This window comes from Tenrec ecaudatus, chromosome 2, assembly GCF_050624435.1.
Source record: "Tenrec ecaudatus isolate mTenEca1 chromosome 2, mTenEca1.hap1, whole genome shotgun sequence".
Taxonomy (NCBI): domain Eukaryota; kingdom Metazoa; phylum Chordata; class Mammalia; order Afrosoricida; family Tenrecidae; genus Tenrec; species Tenrec ecaudatus.
The window spans coordinates 191594893-191614922 of record NC_134531.1 but is presented as its reverse complement, the minus strand read 5'-3'; the positions used below and the strand labels follow the sequence as shown (position 1 = coordinate 191614922).

Genomic DNA, 20030 nt, shown 5'->3' with positions numbered 1-20030 from the left:
CTCAGCAGGGATCCAGGTGCCATTCAGAATGAAAGTGGAGCTGAGGCAGCGGCGAGAGGAGCCGGGGCCTCCAGCCACTCAGCCCTTGGCAGACGTGCAAGAGACCAACACGAGTCGTGCACCTAGTGTGTAAACACTGACCTAGGGTTACTTGAGGTGAGGTCCACGGGGTGTGGAGTATGGAGGCACTGAATGAACGTTGGATGAAGGCATGTTTAAGAGAATTAATGAGCTCGCTGGGCCTCAGGAAGGTGAAAGCTCCTGTTTAGCCCCTTGGACCTTCACAAAGAGAACTCCAACCTCACCGCCGTCAAGATGTCGACTCAGACCCTGACGGAAGGAGTAGAACTGCCCCTGTGGGTTTCTGACACTGACTCAAGGGAGGAGAATGGCTGGAGGTTTTGAACTGCTGACCTTGCAGTTAACAGCCCATTATGCCAGCAAGAGAGTTGCCTCGTTTGCTTTGTTTTATCCTTGAAACCAACCTGTAAGATCTGCAGTACTAGTCCCATTTGGTAGATTGGGTGTGTGTGAGTTTGAGGGAATTGTTAGAAATGGATTTTTCTTGGTTCCCTAAATGAGAAGAGAACTTGCTCCTTGGGTAACCGGCTCGGGCCCCTGGCAATCCCAGATGAGCAGAGTGGAACTGCTCATCACAGCCGACCGAGGCTGCAGAAACGCACCACCAGGGCTGTTGGCCGAAGCACCTCTGGGTGGGTGTGAATTGGCAACCTTTGGCTACTAGCTGAACTCTCAACTGTGCCACCCAAGGACTCCTGTTCCCAGCTGTGTGCTGTTGCTTCAGTTCCAGCGCATAGTGACCCAGTGTGACAAAGCAGAACTGCCCAGAGTTTCCAGGCAGGACCCTTTTCAGGAGCAGGTTGCTAGGCCTGTTCCCCCTTGGTGCCCCTTTGGTGCTGCGGGTGACAGCTGAGAGGCACTGGGCCACCAAGACTCCTTCAGGGGTAATACTGCATACAGCACTTAGCTGTATTGGCCCCGGCGCTGCGGGACACTAGGGATAGCCCTCCAGACGAAGAAGGCAGTTTGATAATGGCTGAGAAGCAGGGGAGGGTGGGCGGCTTGTGGTCAGTGTAGACGGAGGACTGTGGGAGGAGGCGCACGAGAGAGCCCTCAGAAGACGAGGGGGGCCACCCAGAGATACCACGACAAAGTCCTGGACTTCAACACCGGGGAACGATCACAACATGAAAGTTTGCTTCCTCTTTTAGGGGAGCTAAAGCTGGGGAATGGCCCGGTTTTAGCACACGCGCGGTTGACGTTGGGAGAGGCGGGTGGGGTGAGGAGGAGGGCAGACTAGAAGCAGAGGTTGCGCAGGAGCCTCCAGTAATGATCGGAAGGAAGGCTGAAGCAGCGGCAAGGGTAGCAGGCCCATGCGGGAGTGCCTTTCCACAGCGCCTGAGCACTGAGGCCATGTTGAAGTCGGGCCACGATGCATCTAGCTAACCTGGCCGCTGTGCCTCGAGGCATCTGGGCAATGTGATGAGGAAAGGGGGGGGGGGGACGAGGGAGAAAGTGAGCTTAGTTGTGATTACTGGGTTTGCTCTGCTCAGCCAACGCTCCGATCGTGATGTCAAACAGTGTGAGATTTAGGACTTGACAGGCTAGAGGGAATTTAGTCTTGGGGGCGAGTAAGAGAAGAGTGGGGAAGTGGACCCTCAGCCCCATCCTTCTAGGAGAGGCGAGGTTACTGACGGCGACAGAGACTGAGGAAGGACCCCTGGGAGAAGCTGTGGTCCAGGGCGAGTGGCTCTGGCTGTGTGCAGTGGGCAGTTAGGAGATGTAGGTGACCACGTGAGGGCAGCGGGTGGGAAGGTCACAGCGCTGTTTCCTAGAACTGCTGTCATAAGAGAGCGAGATGGAAGGATTCAGGGCAACATACTCCTCCACCCTGGAAGGACCCCAAGTCAGCCTCAAGGAGCCTCAGTGCTGCCTCTTGTGAGGGGAACAAACCACATTACCTCTACACGGTCCTTCTGCAAAGACCTTTCAGAACCACCCCCTCCTTGAAGCCTCGTAAGAATTGGATTAATCTGGGTTCTAGAGGAGGACATTGAAGCCCACAGAATTTCCATTCAGACTCAGAGAAGTAGCTCTGAAGACGCACTCTGACACCCACCGTGGCCCGCCCAGCCCTGACTCCCACTTCGCAGGTGAAGACCCTCGGGCAAAGGGCTGAAAGAGCTGGGGCGGGGGCAGGCGGGGCGCGCCCTGTGGGGAGCGGGCTCTTGGACTCAGTGGCCTGTCCCTCCGCTGTGTCAAAAGCAGCAGAGCCGGCGTTTGCACTGCCCACTGCCTCATCAAGCAGGTCCCCGGTGTGACCCAGTTCATTCTCGTGACAGCCTTGTGAGGGGGCGGGGACCAGTGAAATTTAAGGAGCTTCTAGCTATTTACACAAAGTCGCACCATTAGTGCCACTGCTGGCTGACACACAGACCCACCATACGGCACCCTGCCGCCTCTCCCCCTGCCTTAAGGATTACATGCACGTCCCCGCTGTCCAGTGAGTGCTGACGCGTGGTGACCCTCGTGTGTGCCAGAGCACTGTGCCCCACGGGGGGTTTCACTTGTGAGCGCATTCACAGCCGAGCGCACGCCCTGCCCACGGTCTCCGGATGCTAGGACCAGGGACACTGGTTACCCACTGCACTGCCGGCATTCTCAGTACTCCAGTCGAGTTATTTTCACTTATTTCTAGTTCATCTCCCTCAACTCCAAACTCACTGCCATCGAGTTAATTTAGACTCATCACAACCCTAGAGGAGAGAGAGGAACTGCTCTCGTGAGTTGCTGAGACAACTCTTTACTGGAGTAGAAAGCCTCATCTTTCTCCCTGAGTGGCTGGTGCTTCCAATTGCTGATCTCGTGGTTAGGGGCAGCTCGATTTATAACCCGTAGAGCAAATGTTTTGAGAATGATGAGGGTAACGGATGTACAAATGTGATTTATACAATTGATGTATGTATGGATTGTGATGAGTTATATGAGCCCCCAATTAAATGATAAAAATGTATAACCTATTATGCCCCACTGCTCCCCTCAAATTCTCATCTATGTTTTAAAATAGACGTTTACTCTTGGGCTTTAGATAGATCAGTGGATCTCCACCTGTGGGGTCACGATCCCTTTGGGGGCCGAAAGACCCTTTCACAGGGTTCACCTGATTCATAACAGTTGCAAAATGACAGTGATGAAGTAGCAACGAAAATAATTTTATGGTTGGGGGACCACCACCACATGAACTGTATTAAAGGGTCATGACATTAGGAAGGCTGAGAACCACTGGACTAGATAGATAGATCATAGATTTATTTTAAGATATACAATCCTCAAAGGTGACAATCTATTATTAAGGCAAAACTGTTCATTGAAAGGTGACTTCAAGGGATAGTTTCAATTCAAAATTCAAGAAGTAAATCAGAGCCATAGTCTCAATAGGTTCAGCAGATCGGGATTTTAAAAAGACTTTGAAGTTCTGGTTCACATTTTCTTCTTATTTTAAAATCAGGGTTTGTCAGCTGCATTCACAATCAGAGCATGTCCAGGAGTGGTAGTGGGGCACCATCGAGTCCTTCTGTTCTCCAAGCGGAGGAGCAGTGGGTCCTGGAAGCAACGAGGCCTGTACTCCAGCTCCTCCTCTGATTCTTGGGTTTCCTCCTTTCTCCTTTCTTCCAGAGGAGTAGACCACTAGCTGTACCTTAGATGACTGCTTGTAAATGTTTAAGACCCTAGGCACTACTCACCATACTGGGAACTAGCACATAAACTGTAAAAACTCATGCCAATTGACTAGCCTGTCGCATGAACCCTTGAATTGAATCATGCCCTCTCAAAATATGCCAACTTTCCTGGGCTATAGTCTCAGTGATTTATAGTTATGCAGTGATGGAACCCTCCCATACTGTGATCTGATCTGATTAGCCAATCAGTTACAAAGGAATTTGAGTGGAATGCCACACCCCTACTGAGGTCACAGTCCTGACCCACGCTGAAGGGAGTTGAGGTGTGCCCAGCAGCTCCTTTTAACTGAGATGAGCGAGGAGTGAGTGGAGGGAGGCACCTGATCACACCGAGAATGAAGAGCTGGGCGTGGAGTGCATCCTTTGGTATACCTAGAAAACGACAGATGCCAAGATACATGTAGATCGATAAGGAATGGTGTACCCATAGATATTGGAAATAGTCCCAGGCCTTCCTCCAGAGCCAGCAGAGAGCCTTTCCTTCGAGCCAGTGTTCTGAATTCAGACATCTAAAATGTGAGAGAATGAATCGCAGCTACGAAAGCCCCCCATCTGTGGCATTTCTGCTATTATAACGGCACTAGACAAGCAAACACCAAACCATGAGAACCAACCCCATGAGCTGAGTGGTTCTCTCTAATGAGGACCTGCCTCTGTTGCCTCCACCTTTTTGTTGTTGTAACACCAAATACAACCTAGCACTCGCCCAGTCACCCCCTTTCCCTGGGTACAGCTATTGGCATCAGTTACATCAGTCGTGCCTGTGCTCACGTCGCTCACATTTGGGGCCAGATTTCCCATTCCTTGGTACAGAAAGTGACTTACCTGGAGAGTGCTTTTTTGTTTCTGCAAATTTACCATTCATGTCATTTCATAAATGTGAGAACATGTACGATTTGTTTTCCGCCATTGACTTATTTCACTCAATACAATGTCCTCCAGTTAATCCACATGGTAAGGTGCTTTAGGAATTCACTTTTCTTTATTTATTACTGGGTAGTACCCCATTGTATGGAGACATGTACTACATTTTCCTTACCCGTTTGGGCATTGATGGTGTTTTCTCCCTCCCGCTATCGTGAGCAGTGCTGCAGTGACCGTGGGTGTGCACGTCTGTCCATGTCATTGCTAGCACATCCCTACGGTCTATACCTAGGCATGGAATTGCTGGGTCAAATGGAAGCTCTGCCTCTAGCTTATTTAGAAACTGCCAGCCTATCTCCCACCAGTCATCTGTGAGTGCCCTCTTTCTCTCTGTCTCCTCTGTCATTTGTTACTCACTCTCTCTTTTAATTAAATATCTTGGCCATTCTGAACCCAAATCAAACCCACTGCCATCAAGTCATAGTGACCTTATGCTGGGTTTCTGAGATTATTGTTCTTCACAGGAACAGCCTCAATTTTTGCACACAGAATAGCTACTGGGTTTGAACCACCTACCTTGTGGTTAGCAGCCGACCATTTACCCAACAGAGCTACCAGGGTTCCTTATTAGCCATCCTCGTAGGAGTGGTGGCATTGGGGTTATGAGTTGGATTGTTAACTACAAGGTCAGTGGTTCGAGACCGCTAGCTGCTCCTCAGGAGAGAAAGATGAAGCTTTTGTCTAACAGAGTTGCAGTCTCAAACCACAGGGGCTGCTCTATTCTGTCCGACAGGGTCGCTGTGAGTCAGAATCAACTCGGTCGCAGTGAGTTTTAGTGACCTTTATCGATCATTTGAAAATCTTTGGTGAAGTACCTGTTCATATCACTGTCCAATTTTCTAGTCGGTTGTTTGTCTTTTTGTGGTTAAGTCCATAGGGTTTTTAGTGGCTGATTTTTGCTGTTGTTTGTTTGTAAATAGATGTCAGGTTTGTCTTCTAAGATGCCTTTAGGTCAGCAATTCTCAACCTGTGGGTCTCAATCTCTTTGGGGGCCAAATGACCCTTTCACAGGGGTCACCCGATTCAGTAGCAAAATTTACAGTTATGAAGTAGCAACGAAAATAATGTTATGGTTGGGGAGTCACCACAACATGAGGAACTGTATGAAAGGGTCACGGCGTTAGGAAGGTTGAGAACCACTGGTTTAGATGACCAGGAGCTCTAACTTCTCGGCGAGCAGATGAGTCTGTTAACTCAGGAATTCCTGGAGGCACCTTAGCCTGCCATAGAGACCTTGGCAGTCCACCCTCGCCATGTCTCCGTGATCAGCAGCCCCTTCTGGCCTCACGCTCTTCATTACACTCTCCAGCCTCTCGGACCCCTCTCAGACACGGCAGCCTGGCAGCTGTGGCCCGTATCCGCTCCCGCACCCCCTGCACCAGTGTGGCTGTGATGGCTGATGCCTGAGGTTCCTGGGCATGCTGCATGGGGATGGGCAGGTAGATAGGAAGCGCACAGGGATGACTGACACACGGGCTGGAGACTAGCCTTCCCAATGCTCTCAGTGCACATGTTTCTGGGAAAACAAGGACCTTTTTGGTGGGTTACCAAAGGATCTGTGACACTCAGATGTTCTGGATTCTGGCTGCAGCTTCCTTCCTGTTGCCTGCAGGAGGGAGGAAGTGGTGAGCCCAGGTCACAGCCTCCTGTAAGAGCCTCACGGTCTCTTCTCTCTCGTAGGTGGCCGAACCTCACTGTGGAACCAGATGGACTCTAATGGACCTGTAGGACCAGGGCACAGGGGTGGGGCCCTTAGTGCCCCCCCAGAGTGCTCACCTCACCCCTCAGACAGCACCCAACTGGTAAGTTCAGCACCAGGCACCTGCCTCCTGCACTTTTCTGTCAAGCGCAGGATTGATGGGTGTCGTTCACCCTGGGTTCATGCCCACGTCCCCTGAACCCCATCCTTCATAGCAGGTCATGATCTAGCTCCCTTGAGAATCTAACCAGTTAAAGGTGCTTATTGTCTCCTCTCCTGACTGATGGGACCAGGAAGCTTAGACAGGTGAGGTAGGTGGAAGGTGAACTGAAGGTCTCACAGGGCTCCAATGGAGTTGCTTTTACCAACCCCCCCCCCCCCCAAACTGGTTGACAAAATCTGGAAAGCTACCTCCCTCGCCGCTCTTGTGTGACTCAGGCTGAGCCCCACCTTCCCTGCGACTCCAAGGGCACCCCACGGCCTCCCGCAGAGGCACCACAGATGAGGCTGGGCTGGACGGTCTCTGTACTTCTTGTCCAGGTCACACCCCCTGCCCAAGCTTTGCTCGGAAATGACTTTCTGTTTTTGCCCGTCATCTTGACCACGACCTTGAAGCCTCCTCCCCACCCGCACCCCCAGCAGGAAACCCTTGTGTAAGCCGCTTGGGTTTCTCAGTCTGTTTCCCAACAGTGAAATGGAGAAGAATCATGTCTAAACCCCCAGCCCACCTGGGAGGAGGACGGGAGCTCACGGAGAGGCAGGGACTGCATGGATCGGTACCCATCGAATGGGTATTCCATTCGGCCAGGCTTGGTGTCTACCTGCTCTCCAGCCTGGGCTGAGTCCACCCTGGGCACCTGCCCTGGGCCAGCCTGTAGCTGTGTCTACTAGCCTACCACTAGCCTACCAGTGCCTCCTGAGACCCTGGGCCAGTACCACATGCACCCTACTGGCTTTGGGACATTTATCTGTAGTGTAGGGAGATCATCCCTTTGACCTTGGGGAGGTGGGGAAGGTGGGGCTTCACAGGGCCATCAAAGTCCCTTTGGCCCTGGCTGGCTCCCTTCACCCAGCTCTCGGAGAAGAGGGCTAGTTGACAGTGTGCGTTCAGCGCCTGGCCCCGTCTCTCAGCATCTTGGCCCCCCTGAGAGTCACCGAGCCCCGCTCTCCAGGCTGCCTGCGCCTTAGGTGCTGGGGGGAGGAAGCCTGGGTGGGTCAGAGAAGACCTGCGCTGTGCCAGGTTCCCCAGGGCTGCTTGGTCGGAAGTAGATGGTTCGACCCTGCTTCCTGAGTGCCTCTGAGTGGACTCAAGCCTCCAACCTTTCAGTGAGCAGCCAAGCACCTTAAGCAGGGGCTCCGTGCTGTGTGGAAAGGGGAGCCTGTCTCCATTAGATTTATCTTGTCCCATCTCTGCCCTCCCAGAGAGGTGGGCCCGTGATCAAGCCCACTGGGTGAGGAGGGAAACTGCCCAGTCCCAGAGTCTGAGCAGGCCTCAACACTGAAGCCACATGGACAAGCCGCAGCCTCTGATGCCCTGTCCCCTCTCCCTGAGGGCTCTCTCCCCACTCTCAGGAAGGGGGAGGGGACAAAGGGGGTGTTCCAGAGCTGCTTCCAGCTGGCCCTTGCCTCATCCCACCCCTAGTCTGCTGAGTCGCTGTGCACACCCAGCAGGACAGGCACATCCATCCACCCAGACCACCCATCCACGTTCGCCGAGCGCTCCTGCCTGCATTATGTAACCAGAAAACACCCTTCCTGACTGCACAGCCCTGCACACGCTCCTCCGAGTGATCCCATTCCATCGCTCTGCCCGCAGCCATTCATGCAGCATGCCTGTCTGCAGCCACAGCAGGGGAGCAGGTTGGCCCCGTCACTGGGGCACTTCTGCAGCTCATTACGGTTTCAGTCCTGCAGAAGTGGTGGCAGCAGGGCTCCGCGTGGTGTGACTTGGAAGTGGTGAGAGGCGAGCGCTCGGAGGTTGACTTCTCCTCAGACGCAGTGCCCTGGCGGTACTCGTCCCAGGGGACGTTAGGGGCCTTCCAGGTGACATTGCTGTGCTTAGGATGCTTCCATTTGGGGGGCAGCTCTTTGCATTCGGAGCCCTGGTGGCTGTAGAGGTTCTGCGTTGGGCGCCTGCTAACCGCAAGGGCTGCAGGTTGAAACCACAGCTGCTCAGCAGGAGAAAGTCAGGGTTTTCTCCCCCCATAAGGAGCCCCACAGGGGCAGCTCGGCCCTGCCCTATAGGGTCACTATGACTCAACTCGATGGCAGTGAGTCGTGAGTCTTTGCAGCCCGATGTGGGTTCAAAGTTCAGCCTGCACCTTAATAGCTACCTGGGTTAGGGCGATGGTGGCCCTGCTCTGAGCCTCAGTTTCCTCACTTAGTAAACAGCAGTCACCTTTCCTTGCGGTGTGGCCACTGGAAGCACCTAGTGTCACTCAGGCTCATAAGTCCACATTCGGGCGACAGTTAAGGTCATCTGCCTCCTGTAGGGAGCGGTTTCCCTTTCTCAACACAGACTGGGGGGTGGCTGAGTCCTCCTCCTCTGCCCACCCACCCTCGCCCCGGGGCCCCCTCAGGAACAGCCTCATGGTCCAGGTGCTCGAGTCATTCTGCTGGGGTAGTGGGTGCTTGGGATGGAAACGCGTCACAGCAAGGGAACTGTGTGACACAGGAAATAGAGCTTGAAGAAGCAGGGGCTTTAGAAAGTCTACCACCAGAGAGGACCCGAGTTCCGGGGCCATGTGGTCGCTTGTCACCGGTTCCAGCTGGTGGTTAGAGGATGCACATGGACCCCGAGTTGCCCCGCCGCCCACCGTCCGCACGAGCCCCTTGTTTGCTAGGACCCTTGCTCAGTCAGTCAGTCCATCTCTTTGAGGGCGTCCTGCATTTTCAAGGACCTTCTACTTGGTCACTCATGCTGTCCCTTTGACGCAAGCGACTTTGGGGTCTTCCCTGATGTGTCCAAAATAGATCTCGCCATCAGTGCTCCACAGGAAACTTCAGGTGCGGCGTCTTCCAAGACGGACTTGTTTGTGCCCACAGCCCTGGCATCTTCGACATGCTTCTCCAGCCAGGCAGCTCGGCTCCATCCATCCTCCTCTGCCTTCCTGTCTCACTGTCCCGCCTGGGCTAGGCGGCTAGCGGGTGGTTGAAAAGACCATGGCTCAGGTTAGGCGCGTGCACCTTAGTCATCAAAGGGACCCCTTGGCTTGTTAGGCTCTGAAAGAGCTCACTTGCAGCAGATTTTCCCAGCGCAGCATGCCATGGCGTGGGGTGTCTTGACTGCTGCCTCAGTGCCCAGCGAGAGCTGGCCCAAGCAGAACGAAATGGTTGACACCGGAGGCGGTCAAGGCTGCTGGGACCTCTTGGAAGGCCGGAGAGGGTCTGTCAGGAGGTTCTGAACGCAGAGGTGAAGCACCGAAGCTGTTCTAGAGCCAAATACCAAGCCACACTCACCGCCATCGCGGCCATGCCAACTCACAGTGACGCTGTAGGACAGAGCCGAGCGGGCCCTAGGGGTTTCCGAGGCTGGAAATACTTACGGGGGCCAAGAGCCTCATCTTCTTCCTGCAGAGTGGTTAGTGTGACTGAACTGCCGATGGCGAGGTTAGAAACCCAGCATGTCACCTCCTGCGCCCCAATGCCACTGGGGTTACCTAACCACAGTCTATGGTGGAGCGAGGACCTGAGCCGCCTGCCTGCCATGCCTCCCCTCTGTACTCCAAGCCTCCCAGCCCCAGTCTGGGCCCCAATCCACCTCCTGTTCTGAAGAGCATCTCTCTCTGCTCTCCCCCAGAGCTCCAAATGACTTGACCTTGGGACACCTCTTATCTCTGACCAGCTACTTAACAATCTCTCCTCCTCCCCTGCCCACTCTTTAGCTTTTAATCCTGTCTTTTTAAATGAAAAAAAAAATCCCAATAGCCATCCTTGCTCTCAGAGCCATGTTTTACGCCTGATGTCCCGTTTCCTGTGCCCCACATTGGACCACCAGCTGCAGGAGTGGGCCATGGCCTACCACTCTGTGATCGGTGCCTGAACCAGTGCTGGGCAGCCCGCAGGGGCTCGGTTGCAGTTTGTCACAGGCTGAGTGGCTGACCCAGGGCTGTCCTCTGTGGACTGGGCTCCATGCTCACCCAGCTGGGCCTGATCAGCGTGCTCCGGGAGAAGGATCAGTGGCCATTGGAAACATTTCCCTGCGTGCTTGTTCATCCGGCTGCTCATTCAGCGACAGCTCCCGGAGCAGCTGGCTCTGGGCAAGGAGGCTGAGAGAAGGATTGAGAAGGAGGGCGCTCCTTCCTGAGAGCCCCACGGAGGGATGCAGGGCTAGGACAGGGCTGTGGCGTGGGGACGGAGGAGGTAGGCACAGGGGAGTATGTGTGGTGGCCTGCTGAGGGAGGGTGCTGCCTGGACTGTGGTGAGAAGGGGGAGCCGGGCTGGGCCAGTCTCTGCAGGGCTGAAGTTGGGGAGCCTGGCCAAGGCTCCCTCCTGGACACCAGCCTGTTTCTTCCCAGGTGCAGGAATGCCTGAAGCAGTTTGAGGTGACGGAGGCACAGCTCCAGCAGATCCAGGCCAGCCTCCTGGGCTCCATGGAGCAGGCGCTACTGGGGCAGAATGGCCCGGTCTCTGCTGTCCGGATGCTGCCGGCATACATAGGCTCCACCCCGAATGGCACCGGTGCGTGGCCAGGCCTGGGCAAGGGGTGCTGCCCGGGAAGAGGGTCCCTTCTGCCCACCCCACTCCTCAGGTCCCTGACCAGACTTGGCAGTCATGAGCGTGTTCCTGGGAGGCCATGGCTAACGATGCCTTTCCGTGACCTGCTTGTCCCCAGAGCAGGGAGACTTCATGGTGTTGGAGCTGGGGGCCACAGGGGCCTCCATACGTGTTATGTGCGTGACTCTGACGGGCACTGAGGGCAGCAGGGTGGAGCCTAGGAGCCGGGAGTTTGTGATCCCCCCGGACGTGATGCTGGGCCCCGGACAGCAGGTGAGCATCCCTGGCCCGACCTCTGAGCGCTGGGCGGGGTGGACAGGGCACAGTGACAGCGCCCACACCTCCGGCAGCTCTTCGACTTCGCCGCCCGCTGCTTGGCCGAGTTCCTGGAGGCACTGCCAGTGCGCAGCCGGACTCTGCCGCTCGGGTTCAACTTCTCCTTCCCTTGTCACCAGACGGGCCTGGACCAGGTGAGGGGGGCAGGGCAAAGGGCAGTCAGTGGAGGGGCATGCCATCCAGGAAGACCTATGAAGGGGGCCTGGCTTCTCTGCCCTCAGAGCACCCTCATTTCCTGGACCAAGGGCTTCAAGTGCAGTGATGTGGAAGGCCAGGATGTGGTCCGGCTGCTGAGAGAAGCCCTCGAGAGGCAGGGGGTGAGTCAGTGGGCAGTTGCGCGGGGAGGGCTGCCCTCAGGGCTGAGTCCTGGGCGCCTGGAGGTGCCCCGATGCACCACTCTGTGCCTCCAGGAGTGCCCTCAGCCCACCCAGCACGTGCAGCCCACCCAGGTTGCAGCCTGGGAAAGTGGCCACCTCCCCATTGCACAGAACAGGAAACTGGGGCAGAGCAGCAGTTGCTGTGCCCCCAGGAATGTTGGGGGGACAGTGTCCCATGGACTTTTCTTTTTTAAAAATTTCCATTTTATTTTAATAAATCATTTCATTGGAGCTCTTATAGCTCTTCGGACAATCCGTCTATCAATTGTATCAAGTGCATTTGTACATATGTTGCCACCATCATTTCCAAAACATTTTCTTTTTACTTGAGTCCTTGGTATCAGCTCATCTTTTTGTCCCCTCCATCCCCTACCTTCCCACCCTCATGACTCCTTGATAAATTATAAATTATTGTTATTTTCAATTCTTACACCCTACACTGTCTCCTTTCACCCACATTTCTGTTGTTTGTTCCCCTGGGGGGGGGGGTGTATGTCGACCATTGCAATCGGTTCCCCTTTTCTCCCCTCATCTTCCCCTACCCTCCTGGTATCATTGCTTCCATTACTGGTCTTGAGGGGTTCCTCCATCCTGGATCCCGTGTGTCGAGTGCTCTGGTCCCCACAGGGTTTTCGATGGTTGCTATTTTGGAAATAGATCACAGGGCTTTCTGGCAAGGGCACTCCTGGAGGGTGTTCGGATCTCCAATCCTATCGTTTAGTTGGCAGCCGAGTGGGTTGACCCTTTGTGTGGCCCGAAGATTCCCCACAGAGGGTGGGAAAGGTCACATAAAGACCCAGGACCCTGGAGGGGAGCAAAAGTGTACAGCCAGGCCCTGTCTGGGAGGAGCCCCCAGCTGGTCCATATACACATGCCACTGTTAGATGATGGGAGCCTCTGCTGAAGGGGGAACGGGGGGTGACTGGGGCTGGGAGCCCTGTCACCCAGGTCAGCCCTGCCTGCTCTCCCTACCCCACTCCCCAGCTCCGCGACCTCTGCCCTCTCCATTGTGCAGGTCTCCAGCCTCAGTGTGGTTGCTGTGGTGAACGACACAGTGGGCACCATGATGGGCTGTGACCCAGGGCTTGGGCCCTGTGAGGTCGGCCTCGTTGTAGGTGAGGGTGGCATTTGTGAAGGTGGGCGGGGCAGCGGGGGGAGGCTCCTTGGTGATTGGGTGCTGACTGGGCATCCCTGGCAGACACGGGCACCAACGCCTGCTACATGGAGGAGGCGCGGCACGTGGTGGCGCTGGATGAGGACCGGGGCCGCGTTTGCGTCAGTGTCGAGTGGGGTTCCTTCGGAGACGACAGAGCCCTGGGGCTGGTGCTGACCCCCTTCGACCATGCCCTGGACCTGGAGTCCTTGAATCCTGGTGCCCAGAGGTGGCTGCTTCCTGGCCCTGGGTCCCACCTGTCCCTCTGAGCTCAGACCTGCAAACCAGACTCTCTGCCTCCTGAGAGCCCTGGCTTGGCCCAAGGAAGAGAGGGCTCAAGGGCTCCAGCTCCCATAACTCAATTTCTTAACCCTTGGCTTCCCTCTCTCTGGTTCTGGTGGGTGCTGGCAGGGATTGGGGTTGGAGACTAACCGAGACGTGTCCCCATGCCCGCGTTGGCCTCACTTAGGCCAGAGGGCAGCAGGGGTTGATGAGCACCCACGGGCTTCTTGGGACACCATTTGCTTCTGGAGCCTCCTGCCTGGGTACCCTATGGGGGGCCGGGGTGTCTCAGAGGCTGGGCCTACTGAGCTGAAGGTTATGGAAGGCTCTGTCCCCCCATGTCCTCCCCCTGCAGGTTTGAGAAGTTGATTGGGGGCCTGTACCTGGGCGAGCTGGTGCGGCTGGTACTGGCTCACCTGGCCCAGCATGGCCTCCTCTTTGGGGGCAGCATGCCCCCTATCCTGCTGAGCCGTGGCACCCTGGGGCTGGAGCATGTGGCTGAGCTGCAGGAGTAAGTGTGAGAGGGGGCGCTGCCTTGGCCAAGCTGGGAGCCATGGGTTTTCCGCTGGGATTTGGGAGCTGGGCGGGGGGCTGGACCCCTGAGACCCAAACCAGTGTCCTGTCCCTCCACAGCCCCTCAGCTGGGACGGCCAGAATCCTCGCTGTCCTGCAGAGCCTGGGCCTGAGCCCGGGGCCCTCAGATGTGGGGCTGGTGCAGCGTGTGTGCATGGCCGTGACCACTCGAGCTGCCCGCCTATGTGCTACCGCCCTGGCCGCTGTCTTGGGCCGCCTCCAGAACAGCCGGGAGCAGCAGGCTCTCCGACTCTCCGTGGCCACCGGAGGCCAGGTGTTGGCACGATTCCCCAGGTACTGGGCACACTCCATCCTGTGCAAGCAGGTGGCATGCACAAGTGGGTACCACTATTGCAGGGGCAGGACACCAAGGCAGAGGGGGCCTGGTGGGGTGTTGGGCCAGTACTTCAATGGGGTGGCGTGGGGTGTACTGAGTGGGGCGGTTTGCAGGGATGGTAGCCAGCCCGGTGCATCTCCTGCCTGCAGGTTCCGCAGCCTCCTGCAGGAGACGGTGACGCTCCTGGCCCCGGAGTGCAGTGTCACTTTCCTTCCCTCAGAGGATGGGGGTGGCCGGGGTGTGGCCGTGGTGACAGCAGTGGCCGCCCGCCTGGCAGCCCACCGGCGCCTGCTGGAGGAGACACTGGCGCCCTTTCGGCTGGACCAGGAGCAGCTGGTGATAGTGCAGGCCCAGATGCGCGAGGCCATGGCCCAGGGGCTCCGTGGGGAGGCCTCCTCCCTGCGCATGCTGCCCACCTACGTCCGCGCCACGCCTGACGGCAGTGGTGAGGGTGGGCTGAGGGGGTGGTGGCAGGCCCTGGGCTCCTGGGGGCTCCAGAGCGGGCCCCTCCCCATGCTGGCACTGAGGGTCTCTGCCCCACAGAGCGTGGGGACTTCTTAGCCCTGGACCTCGGGGGCACCCACTTCCGGGTCCTCTTGGTGCGGGTGACTGCTGGAGGTGTGCAGATCACCAGCCAAGTCTACGCCATCCCTGAGCAAGTGGCCCAGGGCACTGGACGGCAGGTATGTTCAGCCTGGACTGGAGGCAGGGGGCAGGGAGAGGAGTGATGGGGGGCCCCCACTCCCCACCTGACTCTGCTCCCCTGCAGCTCTTTGACCACATTGTGGACTGCATCGTGGACTTCCAGCAGAAGCAGGGCCTGAGTGGGCAGAGCCTGCCCCTGGGTTTCACCTTCTCTTTCCCGTGCAGGCAGCTGGGCCTGGACCAGGTGAGGGAGGCTGGGCGCGAGTGAGCCAGAGCCCCTGAGATGGAGAGGGGAGGCATCCTGGGCCAGAGTTGGGGTGGGGAGAGGCCTTGCATTTGGTTTAGGTTTCCCCAGTGGGAGGGGAGGTGATGAAGTGGCCCGGTGCCCAGGGCTGTGAAGAAGCCAGGGTAGAAAGCTGGAGCCGCCCCAAAGCAGTGGGGAAAGTGCCAGGGCTCAGGGTGGGCCACCTGCTCTGAGGTAGGTGCAATCCATGGCAGACCAAAGGCCCCAGCCTAGACCCTGTGTCCTGAGGGGTCTGCAGCGACACAGCCTCTGTCCCTGCTCCCCTCCACCCTTGCTTGCTGCCCTCTCGGGGTCTGGCTCTGCAGTGGGTGCCAGACTGGGGCGACAGTTTAGGAGGCAGAGGTCTGTCTGTGTCCAGAGACCAGTGTGATAAGCTCGGGTGGACATCTGAGGGGGCAACCCTGCAGAGCCAGCAGGCCAGGCTCCCAGGACTCCCCTTGTCACTTCTGCCTGGATGCCCACTTTTTGCACCCTGTGGTCCCTGGGCAGCTCTAACCATCTGGGCAGGGGACAGTATCCACCCTCTCTGACCCGGGCTGCCTCCGTCCTTTGGGTCCTCTGGGTCCTGTGCTCAGCACTGGCGCCTCTGCTGGGCTGGCTCGGCTCAGGTGGAGCATGCTCCCTCTTTTGGGTTAGTCCTTGTGTGGCTGCCATGAATCAGTCACCCAAAGGTGGTGGGCTGACTTTGGCTTTTTGTCCAGGAGCAGCTCAGGGGGCAGCTGCCTGGGTCTGCCAAGCACAGATTTGTTTGTGCGCCTGGAGCTCAGCTTCACTTCCAGGCATTGCAGGGGATAATGACAATGTTGACCCATTCAGGGACCCCCTCTTCCCAGAAGGACAGGGCACGTGACAGGGGTCACTGAGAAGATGGCTCCGTCCCTAGCTGTCTGGACACCTGTCCTGCCACTTCCTCTTAGGTCTTCACATGGCCCCGGGCACCACCCACCCCTTTCTGTGCCCACCCTAAACAGACCCCACAAACCTGGCTCGGGCTTCCCCTCCCCAGTTGGGGGTGGGAAGCTCGGATCTCCTGGTCTGACCACACCCATGCCTCCCCTCCCCCCTCCCCCTACTCTGGTTTCTGGTTTTGAGACAGAGCACAGAACCCCGGGATTCACTGCCATTAGAGTAGAAAGAGGGACTCGGAAAGATGACTGCCAAGCATGGTTGTTCATGGGTCTGGAGCATCTTGCCCAGTGGCATCCAGACAGTGTCCCGGCTCCTACTTTGGCAGAGCAGCCTTTCTCACCTAAGAACCCCTGCCACCCGCCCCCCCCCCAAGGTGCAGCTGGGAATGAGCGTTCCTGGATGCAGTCATGCCCCTGGTCACTAAGCTCACCGAGTTCCCTGTGCCCCCACAGAGCTCATCGGGCTCGCCCCCATTCTGCCCAGTGTCTGGTTCCTGGGAACGCAGCTCTGTTCCGAGCACCATTCCTGCCTCTCGAGTGACTCTTCCTACTTCTTTCTGCTGTCACTGGGGCCTCTGAGCCCGCTACGTCCCCTTTTCCCAAACACACACTCCTCGCTGGGCACGCCTCACCCAGTGAGGGCCAGTCCGTTAGGACAAATGCCTTGAGACCCTCTGAGCATCCGGGAAGGAATGATAGAGACAGAGAGCGGTTGGTTGGAGCTTATGAATAGGTTTCTTCACACCAAAAGCCTCCCGGGAAAAGGGGAGGGGCAGAGGGCAAGGCCTTGAACCACGTGCAAAGTGGGAATGGATCTTTGGGAAGGGAAGGGGAAGAAAGCATAGCCGTGGTGTTGGCGGCTGGGGAAAAGCCAGGCTCTGGGGAGGCTCTCTGCTGCAAGGGGCCTCCAGCTTCTTGTCTTCTTGGTCCCTCCCTAGGGCATCCTCCTGACGTGGACCAAGGGCTTCAATGCCTCAGACTGTGAGGGCCAGGATGTTGTGACTCTGCTGCGGGAAGCCATCGGGAGAAGACAGGTGACAGCCTGTCTCCGGGGCCCTGGAGGAGGGGGGCTGTGGCAGGCCTCGGGGAAAGTGAAGGACCTCCCAATTCTTAAGAAGAGGGCCCTCTGCAGTAGAGATCTCCGGGTCCATGCTGGTTGCCATGACAACTGCGTTGCCCAGCAACCAGCAGCATCCTTTTATGTGCAGGCTGTGGAGCTGAATGTAGTTGCCATTGTCAATGACACGGTGGGTACCATGATGTCCTGTGGCTATGAAGACCACCGTTGCGAGGTTGGCCTCATTGTTGGTGAGGAGGGGCCCTGCTCTCTTATGCACCCACTGCCTGAAGTTAGTTTCCTGCCTGATGCTGAGTCCTCAGTGTGGACGCCCTGTGGCATTTGGGGGATGCGGGATCGCTTCCGTCCTATCCTGGGAATCCAACTGGACTGGCAGTCTGGAGCTAGGGATTCCTGTCCAGCTCAGCCACAGACTCGCTGTCACTTAAATTCGCTGAGCCTCAGCTTTCCCATTATAAAAATGAACCTGGGCTTTGGGGTCAAACCGATTTAGATGGAAATGCATGGCCATTCCTACCTGTATGGTGGCCCTGGGTGGTGCAGTTAGCTCTTTCAGCTGCTAGCTAGAGCTTGGAGGTCCACGTCAACCGGTGGCACCTCGGAACATAGGCTTGGTGATGGGCTTGACCAAAAACCAGCACTGAGAAACCCTGTGAAGCACAGTGGTGCTCTGACCCACATGGGGTGGCCATGAGTCAGAATCAATTGGATTTGTCTGTCTGACCTTGGGCATGTCACTCCTGTGTGCTTGCCTCCAAGCTGGGAGAAAGCCTTGTCTCAGGGTTGTGAGACTAAGAGGGAGGGCCACATGTGCTGTGTGGCCAGCTCAGGGTGTGCACGCGGGGCTTGGGAGAGAACGGGGGCAGGGTAGTGAGCTGGGAGGGCCGCTCACCCACCCACGTCAAGGCCATTTTCAAACACCTACCCCATGGTCAGCTGGGCAGCAGAGGAAGGAGGAGTTGAGCCCAGACAGCAGGTGGCAGGTAGAGAGGCACCCAGACTCCAGACAAGGGTGACCAGCCACGAACAGGGTTAAATTTGGGAAGGAAAAGCCCCCTGGGACCAGGGAGACATGCTGGGAAAGGGTGGGCTTGAGCTCCTCACAGCCCCACGGACTAGGTTCTCTTTGAACCCAGGGCCCATGGCAGCCTCCCATTGACAGACCCAGGGCAGGTGGTGGGCAAAGCCACGTCCAGATCTGTGTGTACAAATGTGGGTTGGTGAGTTCCGGAAGGCTGGCAAGAGCCAACTGAGTGTTGCGAAGTTAGAAGCTGCCTTTCTCCAGGTGGGCCCACTGCCCGGGGTGATGCTTCCTCTGGGCAGCATCAAGGCCTGATTCAAACATGGCTTCTCTGGAGTGTCTGTGGCCCGCTAGGCTCCCCCGGTCTTTTTCTCACTAGGTTCCCAGCCCCGGGGCCAACCCCTACGAGCTCAAGGGCCTGGCAGGCTAGTTCCAGTGTCTTCTCACTGTGCAGCGGGGAGCGGTCACATGCCCCCGGAGGATGGCGTCACTAAGGGGTGTTCCAAGAAGCGCTGTCTGGGATGATGGCAGAACACCGGGAGGGCAGGAAGCGTAGGGCTGGGTAGGAGGCAAGTTTGAGCGTGGGCAGATGGGAAGGTTGGGAAGGAGCCCCAGCTGTTCACCTGGGTCTGAGGTGCAGGACTCAAGGGTCCAGAGGGGTCTGGCCCTGCCAGTGAAAGGCCCCCACGCACACGTGGCCTGGCCTTGCAGGAACGGGCACCAACGCCTGCTACATGGAGGAGCTTCAGAACGTGGCAGGCGTGCCTGGGGACTCTGGCCGCATGTGCATCAACATGGAGTGGGGCGCCTTTGGGGATGATGGCATCCTGAGTGTGCCCAGTACCTGCTTTGATGCCAGTGTGGACAGAGCATCCATCAACCCCGGCAAGCAGAGGTGGGCTAGGCAGGGGTCTGGCCCAGGGGGTCTGCCAACATGGTCTTGTGGCAGCCAGCCGGGGCAGCAGTGGTAGCTGATGGGAGTCTCCTGTCCCATGCGTGTGGGGGCATGTGTCACACAGGTTTGAGAAGCTGATCAGTGGCATGTACCTGGGGGAGATCGTCCGCCACATCCTGCTGCACCTAAACAGCCTGGGTGTGCTGTTCCGGGGCCAGCAGACCCAGCGCCTGCAGAGCAGGGACATCTTCAAGACCAAGTTCTTGTCTGAGATTGAAAGGTCTCTGTGGCCTTCAACCGTCTCCCCATCTCCCCAAAGAGCTCATATGGGGTGGGGGGCATTGAGTGCTGGGCTGGGGGGGTTGGGGCCTCCTTGGAGGATGGAGAACTAAGAGGAGTCAGAGGGGGACTGCTAATTCAGGGCTCCCCACTCTGCTTCTCACCACCCACTTTCCAGCGACAGCCTGGCCTTGCGGCAGGTCCGAACCATCCTGGAGGACCTGGGGTTGCCCTTGACCTCGGACGATGCCCTGGTGGTCCGAGAGGTGTGCCAGGCTGTGTCCCGGCGCGCTGCCCAGCTCTGCGGGGCAGGCGTGGCCGCTGTGGTGGAGAAGATCCGTGAGAATCGGGGCCTGGAGGAGCTGGCGGTGACTGTGGGCGTGGACGGGACCCTCTACAAGCTGCACCCCCAGTGAGCATGGAAGTGGGCCGGGTGGGGCAGGGAGGCAGGGCTGGCGAGGCCAATGGCTTGGGCTCACTCCCAGCTCCCACTTCCCAGCTTTTCCAGCCTCGTGGCAGACACCGTGCGTGTGCTGGCCCCCCGCTGTGCCGTCACCTTCCTTCAGTCTGAGGATGGCTCCGGCAAAGGGGCCGCCCTTGTCACCGCCGTTGCCTGCCGCCTCGCCCAGATGGCCCGCGTCTGAGATCCGCTCCACCTCTGTGCTCGCAGAGGAGCTAGGCGGAGCCCGCCCCAGAACCCCCACTTTGCAGCCCTTGTGTTTCCCCGAGAGAGGTAGCACTG

The 20030-nt window shown here is 57.4% G+C and overlaps 1 protein-coding gene across 1 annotated transcript; it reads left to right on the top strand.

Annotated features, from left to right (window-relative positions):
- The first annotated feature begins 28 nt into the window (after positions 1-28).
- On the top strand, positions 29-19932 carry HK3 (hexokinase 3). The gene is made up of 19 exons (XM_075542730.1): positions 29-125; positions 6366-6487; positions 10902-11064; positions 11219-11373; positions 11451-11570; positions 11658-11753; positions 12829-12928; positions 13012-13195; positions 13604-13759; positions 13882-14115; positions 14308-14603; positions 14702-14841; positions 14928-15047; positions 16954-17049; positions 17224-17323; positions 18826-19009; positions 19134-19289; positions 19467-19700; positions 19788-19932. The coding sequence occupies exons 1-19, from the start codon at positions 29-31 to the stop codon at positions 19930-19932; spliced, it is 2898 nt and encodes a 965-aa protein (XP_075398845.1).
- The last annotated feature ends 98 nt before the right edge of the window (positions 19933-20030 follow it).

Coding starts and splice junctions, on each gene's coding strand:
- HK3 (XM_075542730.1), top strand. CDS start 29: ATGAAAGTGGAGCTGAGGCAGCGGCGAGAGGAGCCGGGGCCTCCAGCC. Junction 12,929..13,011: donor TGAGGTCGGCCTCGTTGTAG/GTGAGGGTGGCA, acceptor CATCCCTGGCAG/ACACGGGCACCAACGCCTGC. Junction 17,324..18,825: donor CGAGGTTGGCCTCATTGTTG/GTGAGGAGGGGC, acceptor CTGGCCTTGCAG/GAACGGGCACCAACGCCTGC.